Source organism: Rhipicephalus microplus, chromosome 4 (genome assembly GCF_043290135.1).
Source record: "Rhipicephalus microplus isolate Deutch F79 chromosome 4, USDA_Rmic, whole genome shotgun sequence".
In the NCBI taxonomy this organism is placed as follows: Eukaryota; Metazoa; Arthropoda; class Arachnida; order Ixodida; family Ixodidae; genus Rhipicephalus; species Rhipicephalus microplus.
In genome coordinates this window covers 45,976,702-45,993,546 of record NC_134703.1, presented here as the reverse complement: position 1 = coordinate 45,993,546, position 16,845 = coordinate 45,976,702, and the positions used below count along the sequence as shown (strand labels likewise).

At 42.5% G+C, this 16,845-nt stretch overlaps 2 protein-coding genes across 2 annotated transcripts in view; one reads left to right on the top strand and one right to left on the bottom strand.

Annotated features, from left to right (window-relative positions):
• LOC142814257 (ATP-binding cassette subfamily G member 4-like) overlaps nt 1-10,138 on the top strand; it is a 31,611-nt gene extending 21,473 nt beyond the window's left edge. Inside the window, exons 9-13 of the mRNA XM_075892690.1 lie at nt 3,319-3,420; nt 4,271-4,439; nt 5,622-5,722; nt 8,216-8,371; nt 9,416-10,138. Of these exons, the coding sequence (XP_075748805.1) occupies nt 3,319-3,420; nt 4,271-4,439; nt 5,622-5,722; nt 8,216-8,371; nt 9,416-9,763 (876 nt within the window). The 3' untranslated portion in view covers nt 9,764-10,138. The remainder of the gene's footprint in view (nt 1-3,318; nt 3,421-4,270; nt 4,440-5,621; nt 5,723-8,215; nt 8,372-9,415) is intronic.
• LOC119172639 (ATP-binding cassette sub-family G member 4) overlaps nt 1,018-16,845 on the bottom strand; it is a 68,006-nt gene continuing 52,178 nt past the window's right edge. The window contains exons 11-14 of the mRNA XM_075892688.1: nt 14,832-15,000; nt 12,520-12,620; nt 11,292-11,447; nt 1,018-10,513 (exon numbers count right to left, since the gene is read on the bottom strand). Of these exons, the coding sequence (XP_075748803.1) occupies nt 10,154-10,513; nt 11,292-11,447; nt 12,520-12,620; nt 14,832-15,000 (786 nt within the window). The 3' untranslated portion in view covers nt 1,018-10,153. The remainder of the gene's footprint in view (nt 10,514-11,291; nt 11,448-12,519; nt 12,621-14,831; nt 15,001-16,845) is intronic.

Here is a 16,845-nt window from a genome sequence, read left to right as displayed (position 1 = left end):
CAGTGCCGCGTTGAAACGTGAGCCAGTTCTTGCTCTTAGCCGCCGCAGAAGCGCCATGCCTGCGACGGACTCGCCCAGTCTTGACAGCTGCGTCAATAAGGCCTGAGACGCCAAAATGCGGAGTGGAAGAGAATCGGCTTCATTGGTGACCTTCGTGTTTGAAGCTGCCTGAGGAACTCCCATCGCCAAGCGAAGACCCTTTCTGTGCACTGCCTCTAGGCGTTCGAACTGGCTCGGTGATGGTGATATCAGGGGCAGCTGATGAAGAATGTGGCTTGTTATAAGTGCAGCACTCAATTTAAGCATGGACATAGGATTGTTGCCCCAACGTACCCCTGCCATGTGACGAAGAGCGTTGATCCTTTGCACGGATGCAGTGACTATGCCATCAACCGCACGTCGCCATAATAGCTTGTTGTCGATGGTAATACCCAGGAAACGGACACTTGTTGCACAACGAATTGAGTGGCCTCGAATATTTAGTGACAGACGTGTTGAATTCCGTCTCGCTCCCGGGAATATATTGCAAGGAATTTCAGGAATGGTTAAATTTTTCTATTACGACCAATGATTCGCGGTCACAGTGCGCCTTCATATGCTCTAATCAGTTCTTGCACATGCACCACGCAAGCATAGCTTTTGAGATTTGTTTCAGATACATACGCGTAGGGATTTCTAGTTCACTATTGGTGTTTGACTTTAAGATCACAATGTGCAGAGTACTAACAGTATATGAAATAATAAAGTCATGCTTTTGTTGTGAGGCATTGTAGAGGCCAGTCGTGATTTCAGAAGTCGTCAGTACGTCAGACACGTGTAATTATAATATACATGTGCATGGATGGGGACGGAAATTAGTACTGTTGCACAGGGAAATATGCCGGGAATTTCGTAAAGGTTTGCAGAGAAAATTGCCGAAATCAGAAATTTTCATGGTTCTGAATGGGAATTCGTCAGCGTAGTACGGAACATCACTGGCGTAATGTAGCCTTAGACATTTGACTGGGTCATCAACAATTGAATTCTTTATTCTTCTTTATTCAAAAAAAGCCTTACAGGCCCCAGAACAGGGCATTGGGTAAGGGGGGGAGGAATCGGAATGGTACAGACAGGTAACGTTTACAGGCAGGATCAGTGCAAAAACAACGAAAAACTATACATATATATAAATGAGATCACATTTTAGGCTATACAGGGCGAGGTAAATTTGAGGGAATACAGCACTTGTTGATATGAACATGGCGACAGAGGGATACATTTTAAAATAAAAGACAAGGGGAATATAAAGCACCGTTACGCAATGCACTCAGAATACAAAAACAGGGTCACATGGTGAACAGAGTGAGTAGCTGACGGCGAAATGTATCGGGATTAGATATGGAGGCTATGCAATCAGGGAGGTCATTCCAAAGACGAACGGCCCGAGGCAGTGGTGATGAATTGAATGCATTAGTTGACCCGTATATGCGCATGAAGCTGAACTGATTATGCAATCTGCGTGAAAAAGAGTGAGGTGTTTGAAGCTGAAGCCGCGTTCGTTTATTAGAGGTAATATATTTCTGGAACAGACAAAGAAGAGCAATACTGCGACGGCTATCCAATGAGGGCAGCTGAAGGTCTGATTTAATTTGCGTTTTGTGTGACGTGATGTCGTAGTTTCGTGATATGAAGCGGGCACCTCTATTTTGAATTCTTTCTACCATAATAATCAAGTAGTTTTGATGAGGAGACCAAATTGCTGAGGCGAATTCTAATATTGGCAGAATAAAGGTAAGAAAGGCTAGTTTTCGAATATTAGTAGGGGAATTTCTCAAGTTGCGGCGTAGGTAGCCCAGTGAACGTGATGCTTTGGCACAGGTAGACTCGATATGTGAGGCCCATGAAAGATTCTCTGTGAGAAGAACACCTAGGTATTTGTAGGAAGAAGTGTGGGAAAGCATGGTATTGTTCAAGTAATAGGAGAATTCAGAGTTTATGTGTTTACGGGTGAAAGACATTACCTCGCATTTTGTTAAGTTCAGTTTCATAAGCCACTTGTCGCACCAGTTACAAATATGGTTGAGATCTGCTTGAATGGTTAAGTGGTCATTACTGGAGTTTATAGAACGGTATATTATACAATCATCGGCAAATAGACGCATGCAAGAAGTAATCTCGGAAGGTAAGTCATTAATGTAGATTAAAAATAGTAAGGGCCCAAGGACGCTGCCTTGCGGTACGCCCGAACAAACAGAAGAAAAAGGGGACGCAAGATTGTTAACAACAGTGAACTGCTGTCGAAAAGAAATGAAGTTTCGAATCCAGGTTAATATTAAAGAATCAAGTCGTAGAGCAGATAGCTTAAGAAAGAAAATTAAGAAAGAAAATTAAGAAAGAAATTCGAACATTTGCCTAGAATAAATAGAATAACATCACAAAATTGCAGCTTACTTAGAAGACATAATATAGACGCAAAAGTAGGAACGTGTACCATCTTATAACTGGTAGCCACCGTAAAATCTAAGAAGGGTGAGTATACCTTTTCACAGCATATACCTACTAAACTCGCGCTGTCCCAAGACGCTTATGACACTGAATTACGTTATTTATCTAGGAGGCCCGAAAACATACTGGCGGATATATTGACGCAGGAAGATATATCGCATTAGCAGCAAAGGAAAAATATTTCTACGGATAATTTGTTCATGGACGTACCATAGCGATGAAGAGCTCGCATAACGCAGGCTTCCTTTGAAAATCGAAGCAAAGGCAGAATCTTTTAACAAAGCTGTTTGTTGACCCAGTTGGTATTTCTTTTATGGCATATTTCAGCCGCGAAATAGCAAATACACAGAGCAAAGAAACCACCCGCCCATCTTGTAGTTGTGTGTTTCCGTGCTCGATGTGTGCGCTATTTTGCGAATAAAACATGCCATAAAGGCCGCACGGTTGACTGACCCGTCTGAAAAACTTAGCCGGACAAAATAAATTTCTTTCTCACAGCCATACAGTGCGCGTGTTCTCACGACCCTGTAGTTGCAGTGTATTATTTCATATTGTTCGGCGTCATGTATATCGACTACATTAACCCTACTAATGTTTCGAGTAACTGGACTTATTACTGGGAATAAATTTGTTAGAAATTTTCTAATAGAGCTACGTCAGAGCCATACACTTAAATTATACTTGGCCTCAGTTTAAAGCACGCCTGCCTTCCAGTCAAGTAGCGGTTAATAAAAATATCATTTTTATTATTTTTCGCAGCGCTTACTCAATAAATCAACATAACTTGGCGGTAGATGCCTAGTAGAAAAACTCAGTTTTCATCGAATATTTCAGGAACTGGAAGACGCACTGGTACAACACAACGAAAACGTTAGCTACTTTGTTCAGTTCACGGTGCTCCTGCGGAGATGTTTTCTCTGTATAGCCAGAAACAGGGTGAGTTATACGAGTTTTTACTCCCACCAATTCAACTTCAAACCCTTCTATATTCAATCTTACTTTTCTTTAGATTCGTAACAAGGTTTTTCCTCTGATACTAAAGAACATATGTCGAATTCATAAGCTTTAATACATGATGGCCCCTCTCGCTGTCATTACTTTAATGGGCTGCGCAATCTGCGCAGCACATAATATGCGTCAAACAGCTCAAGTTTTTCTCCTGAGCTTCCTGGCTGCATTGAGATTCGCATTGCTCGCTTTGGTAATTATAGATATATTGCACTACAAGTACACGTGTTAAGCACAAGTAGTTTATCTATTCTACTCTGTAATGAAGGCTCCAGAATACGGCATGTGCTATGTGAGTGTGTTTTTTCTCGACCAAATTCTTGTTTAGTGTTCAAAAATGTCACAGTCTCACCCTTAGGGTGATGGTTTTTGACGTGGATAAATAATGGTGTGCGAACTATTTGCCTGAAGTTTGGCCCAGCAATGTAATAACGAAGCTATTTTAACAGTTGTATTTTTTATTTATTCGTTTTATTGTGTCATACTAACCGCTCCTGTCCCGACAGCAAAAACGTCATGGGCCTTACTTGCACAGTACACGCTCATTACATAGATAATACACAAGAAAACATTATTTATTTAATTATTTATTCACTTATTTATTTATTTATTTTTATACCCCGCAATAATGGCGTTTCAACGTGGGAACGTTTGCAAATGTGTCTTTGACGATTGCAATAGCTAAATGCGACTAATTACGCTAGCGCCTAAGCAACTATAGTTGAAAACTCGGCAACATGTCTAGCACAAGCTTTTCTTGCCATCTTACTTACGACAGGTGGCGACACATCTGCGCTTCGCTGCCTACCTCTGCTTTGCGGCAATGCTAATAGCAATGTTCTACGGCATCGGGGATGACGCGTCTCGAGTAATGAACAATCTGTCCTTCATTATACTTACACTGTCTCTACTGCTGTTCCAATCAACGATGCCTACAGCTATGCTCTGTGAGTATAAAACGTATTTTCGTGTTTATTTTAGTGATAGCAAAGCATTTCACCAAGTCAGTGAGTGATGTTCATTTTATTTGTATATTTATTTGTAAACTACTGCTCACCTAAGAAAGCTGCAAGAAGGAGTGGCCAAAAATGAAGGAATACGCAAATACCGCACAAAAAAGTGATAATATGGCATGCTACACAATGAGGACTTTTCACGAGCAGTAATATCAAAACTTCTATTGATAATCATAGTAATACACAACTACTGTGATTGGATAAAGTAATTACAAAAAGACAAAACGTCAATCAAGTTAGAAACGTGCTGAATATTGTAAGTAAAAGCGCCTTTAAATAGCCATATAATAAAAGAATACAAGATCTCTTTTATAGTATTTGTTGTTATAGAATTTCTTTTAAATTCCAACTGAAGATAATGAGCCTGCTGATTAAGGCAAGAACAGAGCGTTCAGGGGCTGACATTTTTATATATGCATTTTGCATCACACAACGCACTCGAGTGACAAATGTAGATGTAACTGTCTGTCAGCCATTAAGCATACCCTTTCGGGAATCTGGGCCAATAATCTGATACACCAGTGGATATATCATGCAGCTAGAGTAAACAAATGTCCAGTAATAAGTAGGCCGTGATAAATTGATTCAACGTGCATTTCAATTTTTTTCCTCGTTCCCAATTCCCTCAGAGAAATTTCAACAACCATTCTATAAAAAGAGCCACACAGAGAAGGGTTCAAAGAACAATCAGTCTAGACATAGGCGTTCATAACAGAATCCGAGCTAGTTCAATAATCCAGAGCCTCCCGCTTCTGGTAAGCCTCGTAATTAAATCGTGGCATCGCCACGTATAGCGTTAAGTTAGATTTCAATAGTTCCATTAACAGCTGAATGTACCCCTTCGAGCGTACGTTGTCACTGCTGTGGGAGTCATTACGACACGTACCAAAAGCTGTATTTTAGCATTTTTTTGCAAGAAAGTACTTAGTGACAACTATAAATAGGACATATGGGTATGCAAAAATTATGTCAGATGCTTTGCACATATGAGATCATTTTGAAAACTCATACTCATGACGCTGTGGAAATCAAATTTTGCAAAACATATGACGACTCTTCCGCATACGAAATTCACTTATGATTTTGCTTTCTCATTTTCTTTTATCATTACAGTTCCGACTGAGCTGAACGTATTGCTACGCGAGCACAGAAACTGTTGTTACAAACCTGTGATGTATTACATCGCCAGGTTGGCGACTGAGGCACCGTTCATGGTAAGGCGGTTTCGCAATATTGTTAGCCAGTTCACAGCATATTATTCTACAAACGCAACAGCTTAGCAGATAAGATCTTTCCAGGGCGTGGCTACAAATTCTGCCCATGGTGGCCTCCTTTATATGCACCAAAAAGTTACACCATTTTGTACCAGCTCAATGAAACAAAAAAGGATTATAGACTACTGGCTAGCTGCTTTGCATGGCCATAATTGACTTCCACATTGTGTCGCATCTGCCGGAAGTTTCATACACAGTATATGCTTTTTATGGCAACTTCTGTTTCGCTCAGCTCGATTCAGAGTAAGATGCTAACAAGCGAGCACTACTTATTTTTGATTTATGCCCAGTTTTTTCAATCAGGTAACAAGTAATATTATGCCTCCGCACCTCTGTTTTGTGGTTGCTATTCTTGTTTTGCTACAAACCCTCGAATTTTATTTTTGTCGGAGATATTTTAGTACGTATTTTACAAATAGTGAGGGTCCCAGAAGATGAAAAACGAAAAATTCCGTCAGTAGTGTGAGTATTTATGGATTTACAGACATGACGTCAAATTAGTTAATCATGGAGCTGTAGTAATGAAATGACAAAACTGGCAAATTTATTCCTCTTATGCCCTAGAGTGCACAAAATCTGAACCGACGTAGTATTTGAAAGTGTGGAAGCTCTTAAATCAACTTCGGGACTCCAACCCGAAAATGCCACCTTCCCGCCTCTGCCTTCCCAGTGGGGATCATTGAAGAAACGCTTCTCCAAGAACAAGCGGGTTTGATGTTGTTTTCGAGGTTCTATGAGAGATGTCGGTTGGTGTCGTCAATTGACGACACCAGGGCCGAAAGGCTTAAAAGCAAAGATCTCAGAAAACTTCATGCCTTACAGAAGCACATAAATAATAACTTTTGCGTAAAAATTGACTACGTAAACTGGCTTGTAGCAAAGCGCGGAAACTAACAAGGACAGGGAAGTAATACAGAATGAACACAAGTGCTAACTTCAGAATGATGACGCGCTACGCACGAATGATGGCGCACCACGTGAGAACCTCATCGATGGTCCTTCGCACCTCATGTGAGGTGGTTGTCTGCTTTCTTTCTTTTTTGTAATTCTAACGTGAAAGCCTTTAATCTCTCAACCTCGCGGTGACAGACGTTCTCAGGACTCTGTAACTAGAGTCTACTAGAATATCGTTTTTTTACACTGTGCTGGAACGGTGCCAACTGTGGGAGCGCCAACAGACACCGGTCTTGTCGGTCACACCTCGCACCACTCGCATTTTTCTGGCGTAGTCACTGTGTTCAGCGTGCCCAATCATGCAATGAGGGAGACGCGCCAAGCACCAATACTCCGGCATGCTCTGCCACGGCCGCTGGCTCTGCTAGGATGACACATCGTTTCTCGCAGTTCGGAGCCATCATTCGAATTACGCGAAGAAAACTTTCGACGTGACGCAGCGCACGGACCATTCTTATGGCGCAACTGATGCGTTCACGTTCAGTATCGCCGGCATCGCGGTCTGTAAATTCGATGATGGATCTCCCAAAGTACGCGCTATATTTTCGATTTTTAACAATTAGGCCTGCCATAAATTTTTACGTAGAAAGTCTTTGGCATATAAACAACCGCCTTAAAATTGTAATAAAGAAGTTCGTTTTTTTAATAAGTTATTTTGAGTGATCTAACTAGCGGCAAAATCTTTCCGCTTCGGCCTAGGCTTTGAAGACGACAAGGGCCCAACTATTGCAGTTTTTAGAGAAAAATCTGCATTGATTTAAAAAACACTGTGAATAAACTAAGTAAGCAAATGGTGCTTTACATACGTACGCTTTGACATGAATGAATGAATGAATGAATGAATGAATGAATGAATGAATGAGCTTTATTTGGACCAGGCTCTTTGTATTTCAGCCCATAAACATTTTTAAAACATTTTTTTTTATATAAGACAGTGAAATCACTCTCACAAGTACTAAGAAATAACGAACTTCCATTAGTGAAACACATGTCGTACTTATGCGCGGTAATATATGAAACCCATCATATGTGTGTGCACGACGTGTCCGCTGTTATGTCCACATGAGCGAATACATCTTGTAAAGACCAGACGTGTGCGTTGCTATTTTGTGCCTGTTGGATTGAATGTTAACTGGAAACATCATCAGCGATATTATTCATTGACTTTCAAACATTGCCTTATCTTTGTGTTGGTGTTGACATATGCATATGAGTGTTTTTGCGTATGTGTGGTTGGGTGATCTATTTTCCATGTACTGCCCTTTATTTTTGCTTAAAGATAAGTGTTCAACATTCCCTCAAGGGCTAAGGAGTAGCCGGCGCCTTACTTGAGCGCTAACATCTCCTTGTACAATATATAAAAAATAGGACATTTTTTTTCCTAAAAAGAAGCTGTTTACTCTGCGTTCGCAGCATACGCGCATAATGTCTGCGTGAACGTTAGTCAATGTGTAACACTATACGCCTGCATTCCTGTAGCTCCTTGGACCAACGGGAATGGTTGTGATCGTCTACTGGGCAACGTCACAGCCGGCAGAATGGGACAGGCTAGCTTCTGTGGTGCTACTGTGTCTTCAAATGTGCTCAGTGTGCCAAGGCTTAGCCCTTGTAGTGTCCGCTTCATGCAATGCTCAGGTGAGCTGAATGGACGCTGCCTGCTAGTGCCCACATGATTTTCTTCTATTTATTTACATTCAGTGAACAAACTAGGTGTTCGAAAAATCTATCTTCCGGTTTTTTGTCGGTTGGAAAACCCGATAATAATGCGCATGTTCATTAATCTGTACCTGTACGTATGCTTTTGAGGCAAATACCTCGTGTAACTTGAAATATATGATCACTTCATCCAAGGGGCACCTTTATAAGGCAGAAACGTGTGATCTTCATTCAGTGTGCACTCCTTTCACCCGTTCGACATACGATTGAGGTGCATATTTGTCTCACTTGTGAAACCAGACACATTCTATGCGTTAGATTTTCCGGGGTAAAGGCCTGGAACGTGATTTCCATTTCTGATGTAATTTTCTTCCAAATGATAAAGACACAGTCACCTAAAAAGCGAAGTGCAGGCCAGATTTCACTAGGGCGACTCTATCACAGCCTTATAATTGTCCAAATAGAGGTGGCTTATGTAAATGCATCATCCAGCAACAGATAGAGCCACCGTGCACAACTTTGAGCGTGTACTCGTGTGAACGCTGCACACACTTCATCCACCGTGCGGACAGCCCGAACTGTAAACACTGCCAATTGTGCGGAACGACTGCGCATATATTTAGTGGTTGCCTACTTTACGCGCCGTAACAAAATGCACTCGCTTCAACGCTGGCAGTAATAAGTGGGGCAACGCTTAGTGAAAGGGGCATTTTACCAGCTATGTATACATGTGATCAGACAAGATCAATAACTGCTGTAAGTGCTGTAATAAGTTTCCTAACAGTACAGGACTAGACACTAGACTCTAGCGAAGCCACGGTGCTGCGTTGTTATCGTATATACACACAACTTGTTTCAGTCTTTATCGTCCCTATTCATCACTTCTTTTTTTCCCCTGTCCCTCTTCGCCTGTTCAGATGAGTGGGCTAAAGTGAACTAGCTCAGGCCGACCTCTCTCCGCCTTCAAATAAATCATCACTCTTTCTTTCTCGTGTGAACCAAGCAATCAACCTGCTCTTTCAGACGGCCCTTTTTGCGGCGCTACCTGCTGCATCGCCACCATTCCTGTTCAGCGGTTACTTCATGCCTCCGAAGTTACTTCACCCAGTGGTGTCCTGGGTGACACAATTGTCCCAAGTCCACCACGCACTTCACGGCATTCTGTACGCGATATACGGCAACGGTCGTGCCGAATTGCACTGCGACGAAGACACGTTCTGCTTCTTCGCCGACCCTGAACAGGTACTTGTGGAGACCGGCGCAGAGGACGCCCGGCTATCTGTGAAGTTTGGCATTTTGCTCGCCTTGGACGTCTCCTACAAGGTCGTTGCCTACTTAATTCTCCGATGGCGTCTGAGAGATAAGAAGTAGCGTTTCTCTCGATAGACGTTCGTGCTTCCTGTCAGATAAGCTCGTGTCTTCACTGTATAGCTAGTCAGAACGGCTAATTCAACAGACAGCACGTGTCGGAATGCTTGCACATTAGTGTTATATCGGCTTTACACTGCAATCCCTGACGTAGTTTGGCGTGCCAAGTGGAAAGCTGTATGAATGTGTGCCTGATTACAAAAAAAATTAAAAAATGAATGCGATAGCAAACACAGAAACGCCAAGCGACCTTAGGCCATCCTTGTTATGGCCGAAATTGCTTCTAGCGTTCGTATGACGCGATTTCGAAGAGTTCAGGGTATAAGTGTCTGTAGTTTTTGGGTATACTTATTGAATAAATGTTTCTTTAGCCGGTTCTATGCGAAGCTGGGTTCACTGCTTGCGCCGTAATCGCCACTTTAGTAGAGCGAAAGCAACGACCTTCAGCAAGATGTCTATACCCAGCACAGCCGCCGCGCAAGCCAGTAGGTCCACATCCGCCGCATCGATTATGTCGAGAACGGTGTCTCCCCCGACGGGGACACACAGGACATCAGCGTCCACGTCTTCACCACACGTCAGTTCGCCGCGTCCGTTACCGTACAGGGCGTACATGATGCCACGGTGCACGTAGTACAAGTGCGAAGTGTACGTGAGCCACCTGATGGCCGGGAACAGATGTCGGGGGCGCACGAAGAAGCCACAAAACAAGAACGAAGGCGTCGCCGCTGGAAGGCAGAGCATCACGGCGACCTGCACATCGAAAAGCCCGGCCTGTAGAAACATCTAATCGGGAGTGGACGAAGCGGCGCGCCTGGACACCCCTGCGCGCACCGGTGCGATTGAATTAAGATGTCATAAGCTGCAATTCAGTCTTTTTGGAGGCGGACAAGAACGGCAGCTGTACTTGTCCACCTCACCTTTTCGTGTTTGTATTTACATGCGTTTATTTGAGGAAGTCAAATTTCGTGACCAACCAGTTCAGCAGCAAGTCCTGCCGAGGGATAGAGTTATTTCTTAATTATATTACTTATACGTTCTAACCAGTTGTCTGGATGTACCTCAAGGTTAGCCCTGTAGCTCCCATGCACAGTTATACATTAAAATCAAGAGAAAAAACTTTTGTTTTTCTGTGAAAAAAAGTAAATTTGTACGAAATTAAAGCAGTCATCTGAATTGGTCTTCTCATTAAAAGTTTCAGTAAATATATTGATGAAATGAGTTTGCTAGCTCATCACTTCTGGCATGTGACATCTTCTTATCAAAAAGTAACAGCAGGTCTTTTTGTGTGTCTCAATAAGCTTCGTTAAGAATGAAGACATAAAAGGAAAGGAGAGGAGGTTAACCAGTTCAAGATAACTAGTTTGTTACGCGACACGTGGGAACGGGATGGAGAAGATTGAAAGATGGCGAGAGAAGAAGACACAGCACACAATTAGGCATGAAGCTCACTTAAGCAAATATCATGCGTTCAGCATTACAGAGACACACGTAGAGCCAGTTACACACGCTCTCGCTTCGCTAAGTTTACCTCAGGACTAAAAGGAGTGGATGTGACGTATCCAATGCTTTCACTCGTGGAGGCGTACTGAATGGAGAAAAGGATGACGAGAGCTAGGCGGTTGAACTCCATTGGTTGAGATGTCATCCAGTGCACGATGGGCATCATAAAGGCGGGGCCAACGATCTAGTAACAGAATGATTGAAATTATTTCAAGGCCCACATGACGTCTCCCTGTCTGAGATACACTGAAATGTGATCAAGATTGTAGTTGTATTCAGCTTGATGGCTGAAAAACAGATGTTATTCAGTGCTGTGAAAAAACTAAGCCTTCGATTTGTTTGTTTTTTCCCCCTCGAATACGACACTTTAGGGCGAAAACATTGACAGTCTCATTGCACGGCCCTTTGAGAGAAACACTGTTGTAAGTTCATGTACTCAGATTTGAGTGCACGTTAAAGAGCCCCAGGTGGCCTAAATTTCCGGAGCCCTTTACTACGGCGTCTCTCATAATCATATGGTGGTTTTGGCACGTTAAACCCCCCAAATCAATCAATCATTGAGAAAAACACAGCTGGCGAACTAAATTGCACAAAAAGGCCACATGACCTACAGCAGTAATGATGTCAAACTGGGAAGGCACTATGAGTCGTCGTTACGAAGTCGCAGATGCTGAGTTTCTGACGTAACCGTGACGCTGCAGCGTGATGTCACATGACGACGTTATCACGTGATGCTACCAGTTGACACTCATTCATTCACTCACTCGTTCATTCTTTCGTTCCTTCATTTGTTTGTTTGTATGTTTGTTTGTTTGTTTGTTTGTTTGTTTGAAGTTCATTTTTCGGCTATAAGCATGGAGTTACAAAATCATGTCAAATAAGAAGCTAATTTTGCATTGTTCTTGTACTACATGAACGAGACAAGTAACTTCAAGCATGCCAAGGCGTTTATCGGTCATTTGTAAAATTCATAAGCCGTTATTTACCCGTCTGTAGAACAACTAATGCGTCAAGAAAATTTGCTAATTCATCTGATTATTCGTGTCATGAATCAAAATCAACAACTGTGACGGCGGTGTAACCGTAAAATCGATCATAGCTTGCAGCATAATAGGACTTAATTCGCTGGTGCCTTTAATTGCACTATCAGAGTACCAGAAACTCTTGCATCATTTATTAATTTGAAGTGTTTGACTCTTCATAATCACTACAGATATCATTGTCTTCGGGATTTTAATGGTTACAGCTGCACTCACCGTCATTGGCAGTTCGGAAAGTGCTCGTGACACAAAATAGAGGCCTGGGCTATACCAGCAGTTTCTCTGCTCTCTTAGCAGAACATTGATCTCCAGAGGATCTGACAACAACCAAAGGAGCAACAAATGAAGAAACGACTTGATGGCGTGGCAAGTAATGCTTAGAACTTCCACTAGGGTTAAAAAGCGCGGCATTCAAGAAGCCCACCCTATGTAGTTGTATGTTCAAACGCACCCTGCCATGCAAAGCGTTATTTGTGGGCTCGTTGGTTCATGATCACTGTGGCAGAACAGCACAGAAAAACGGGACGAAGAGGATAAGGTTTTTTAGGTGGGCTCATTGGTTCCTGTACACTGTGGCAAAGCAGCGTGGAAAACAGAACAAAGAAACCATAAGTTCTCATAAGGGCTAGTTGATTCTTCAACACTGTAGCAAAATAGCGCTGAAGACGAGACATGGAAGACAAGAAATCTTAGGTGGGCGAGTTGTTTCATGAACACTGTGGCAGAACAGCACACAAGACGTGACGAAGAGACCAATGGTTCTTAGGTGGGCTGGTCGGTTCATGAACATTATGTGCACATGATGGGACGAAGAGAACAAGGGTTCTTAGGTGGACTAGTTGGTTCTTGAACATTTTAGCAGAACAGCACAAAATACGAGACAAAGAAGACAAGGGATCTTAGGTGGGCTAGTTGGTTCGTTACAACTATGGCAGAACAGCACCGAAGATGGGTCGAAGATAACAAGAGTTATTGGGTGGCTTAGTTGTTTCTAGAACAGTGTGGCAAAAACAGCGTATACAATGGGATGATGAACCCCGCGGACACATTCCTGTGTCCTGAGTGCTCTTTGTCCCATTTCCTGTGCTGCTCTGCCACAATGCAACGTGACAAACTCACCCTGCACTCTTTGAAAAAACGCGCGGAATTTGTTAAGTTTCAAGTATACTAAGCGCTAAACTTCACATTTACTACCCAAGCTACCCAGTAGTAAACAAAGGTAATAACTGTCAAGTTAATTATTTGAATATCATGACACTTAGTGCATAGAGAGACTGATTGTAGTGAAGCGGTAATACAAAGTAACTTAATACCATGACAAGCCTAATATAACAAAGTGAGATCATGTGGTTATGCCTTTTCAAGGAACTTCCAAGATAAATAGACCCCACAGTTACATCCTTATATAACATTGTATAAGCGGAAGAACTGTTTACGAGAACACGCACGCATAATCATATACAGAACGTCAACGCTTCTATGGAATACACACTGAAACAGCAAACGTAAGAATGTACATTGCCCTGTACACTTTAGCATAGCCTACGTTCCACAGGTGAGCTAATCATGAACTCCGATTTAATATTTTATGTTTTACACGTGGTTTCTTATGCCATACTGCTTGCATATAGGTATGCCATCACGAAGCCCTAACCTCAAAATTCCAACATACCGTATACACTGCACAGATGTAGCAACGTTTGCTAATCCATATCGTACAAGTAGTAACCACTACCAACTAGGACTCCCAAAGTAATAAAGACATGTACAACCTCTAAAAAAAGAGAAAACATTAGCAAAATGTGCTGAAGTGTGTCAAGAAGATTGTAAATGTTAAAATTACAACTTTTTTTTTACTGCGTCACTTTTAGATGCGGAGCATCTTATACTCGCGCCTTGTAGTGCGCCGTCCGCACCGCTTCTCGAACATTCGACAGCTGACGCGCGCGCATGCGCCGTCGCGCCGTCGCCCACTCTTCCACAATCTGTGCATCCCTTCCTCCTCTACACACCGCGCGCGCTTCACTCCTCCACCATCTGTGCACCCTTCCTCCTCTACACACCGCGTTCGACATCTACAATTCTCCTGATTCTCCAGTGGACGCGCATGTGGCGTCGCGCTTCGAGAACGTCGGTTGGTTTGTACGGCGCGTCAACGTCCAAGGTCGCGGTGAAATGAATTCCAACGAATCCACAAACACAATGATCGACGTCCCTTCGACCAGCGCCGCCCTTTCGCATACGTGTGTACGTGTTCACTCATTTAACACTCCCTCCTACAACCACGTTAACCAATTTAGCCATCGACCCAAGTAAGTCGCAATTTAACACCCCATTTCACAACCACGTTAACCAATTTAGCCATCGACCCAAGTAAGTCGCATTTTAACACCCCGTTAACCAATTATATGGTCCGCATCCTCCTCAGTGTTCCCCCGAGGGAAGCTGCGGGCAATTTTTTTTTAAGAGTACATGTGCGTCAGCGTTCCCAGAGCTCACTAGAATAAATGGGTACAAGCGATGCTCACATGTCAACACATTTGCACCGGCGTATGCGAAGAGCAGCATCAGCATCGCCACGATGTACATCATGATGGTCTCCCTTATTTGCGACGCCTTGTTGCCGGAATCGTAGTATATAACGGAGAGCATTAGGGCAAAGAACATGCAAGCCAGCATGCGCCCGATGCAAGTGGCCTGCGCTAGGAAGAACGAGAGTAATCATAACAACGGTTTCACTGAAACAACTAATAACAAAATACATATACAACCACACTTCCCGTTTATCTGTTCACTACTGAAACAAAGTTCTATGACTGAACATAATTTTTTTTAGGCTTACCTTTAGGATGGAGTATTCCATCAAAACAGTTCGTTATTTGTCATATCTTTTTTCATCACTATTCTGAATTTGGGGAGAACAAGGGGAAGCCGTAGCTTTATGATGGCGCTTACGTATCATAAGCATCTAATAATTGACGGTAAATAAAAAAGACTCTTCAGATTTATACTTTTACGAACACTTCAAGAAAATTTACGAGTTTGTAACAACTTGAATGTTTCATTTCCCTTAAAATATCTGATAACTCACACTCCTTCATGCTCATTAAAAGGAACTTTAAAAGGACACTGAAGGCAAACGTTAAGTCGATGTTGATTGCTAAAACAGCACTCCAGAAACCTGGTAGTGCTACTTTAGTGCGAAGGCAGTACTTGTTTTGAAATTAAATCACATTTTAGTGGTTCGAATCACGTTAGCCAACTTCAAATCCCCGCCTGAAAGCGGTCCGTTTCATGTCACAGTTGCCGTAATCAATGTTGCCCGCGTTTCTGCATGACCGCCGACACTATAGTAGGAGCCGAGCGAAAGTATAGGGAGCTACAGCAGCAACAACGGCACAATTTCCTGTCATGGCCTCCAAGATGTTGGGTGCGCGGCGTGTTTTGTTTAGTTCAGTTCAGCCCCGTTAGATGGTGCCACCAATTCAGCCTAACCAGACAAAATGAAATTTTGAACCACTCGAGCCATTCTCCATAGTAACGCCAAGAATTTATTCCTATAAATCGAACAGAAAGGGACAAGCAGCATTTTATCACACCTCTTGATGCACGGAGGATTCTTTTTTATTGCAGCTAGTTTGATTAGTAGTGATTATTGTACTCTCATGCACTGACGTCATTTGGATCATTGTCAAATCATCTCACTCCTGGGGCCCACCGTGTGGTACACTTAGCTTAATTTCTCGGTAAGTAGAGCACTGCTGTTGATAATATTGCCGTTTTAGAAGACGTCATACATTGAGTTTTCACTCTGACATAAATTGTTATTTGCCATTAGTGCCCCTTTAAGCCTTTAGGTGAGCAGTTATTTCTGGTTGTTGCTGTGGGCGCTATATTCTGACTCTTAACAGACATGGTGAGAACACTTAATCCCAATGACTGAGTTTCCAAGCTACGATTACGGTTCTTGTGGCATAAGAACGCACATAATAGTAAGTTCACTATGGCTTTTGTTAACTACTAGGAGATGGAACTGTACGAAATAGAACACGTGCAATTTGTATGCTTTACTCACATTCGCCGGCGTGTGGGTGACGTTATATTTGTTTAAGTACGAATGAGATAAAGAATGTTTGCAAGACATTTGTGCAGCACAATAAAGCATACTAATGGTCTACCACGGATTTCTCGATTTTAACCATGTAGCCTATTCGTGGTAATACGATTCATACTAGTTTTCCTAGAAGCTACATTTGAAGAACCACTGATTCCTTCTAATAGCATGATATTTACGGCAACTTATAACCATCACCATTATACTCATTATCATCCACCCATCTTATATCCACCAAATGATTTCAAATGTAATCTCTTCTGCGCGAGCTCATTCCATTTTCAGCGGCAAATTTGCTAATATCGTCGCTCCCTCTAACTTTTTGCCATTCTCAGCCGTGCTTTCGATCTCTTGATATCCATTGAACCACTCTAACACCGATATCATACGACTCTTTGCCAATAACATTACGTCCGACTGGACTCAAA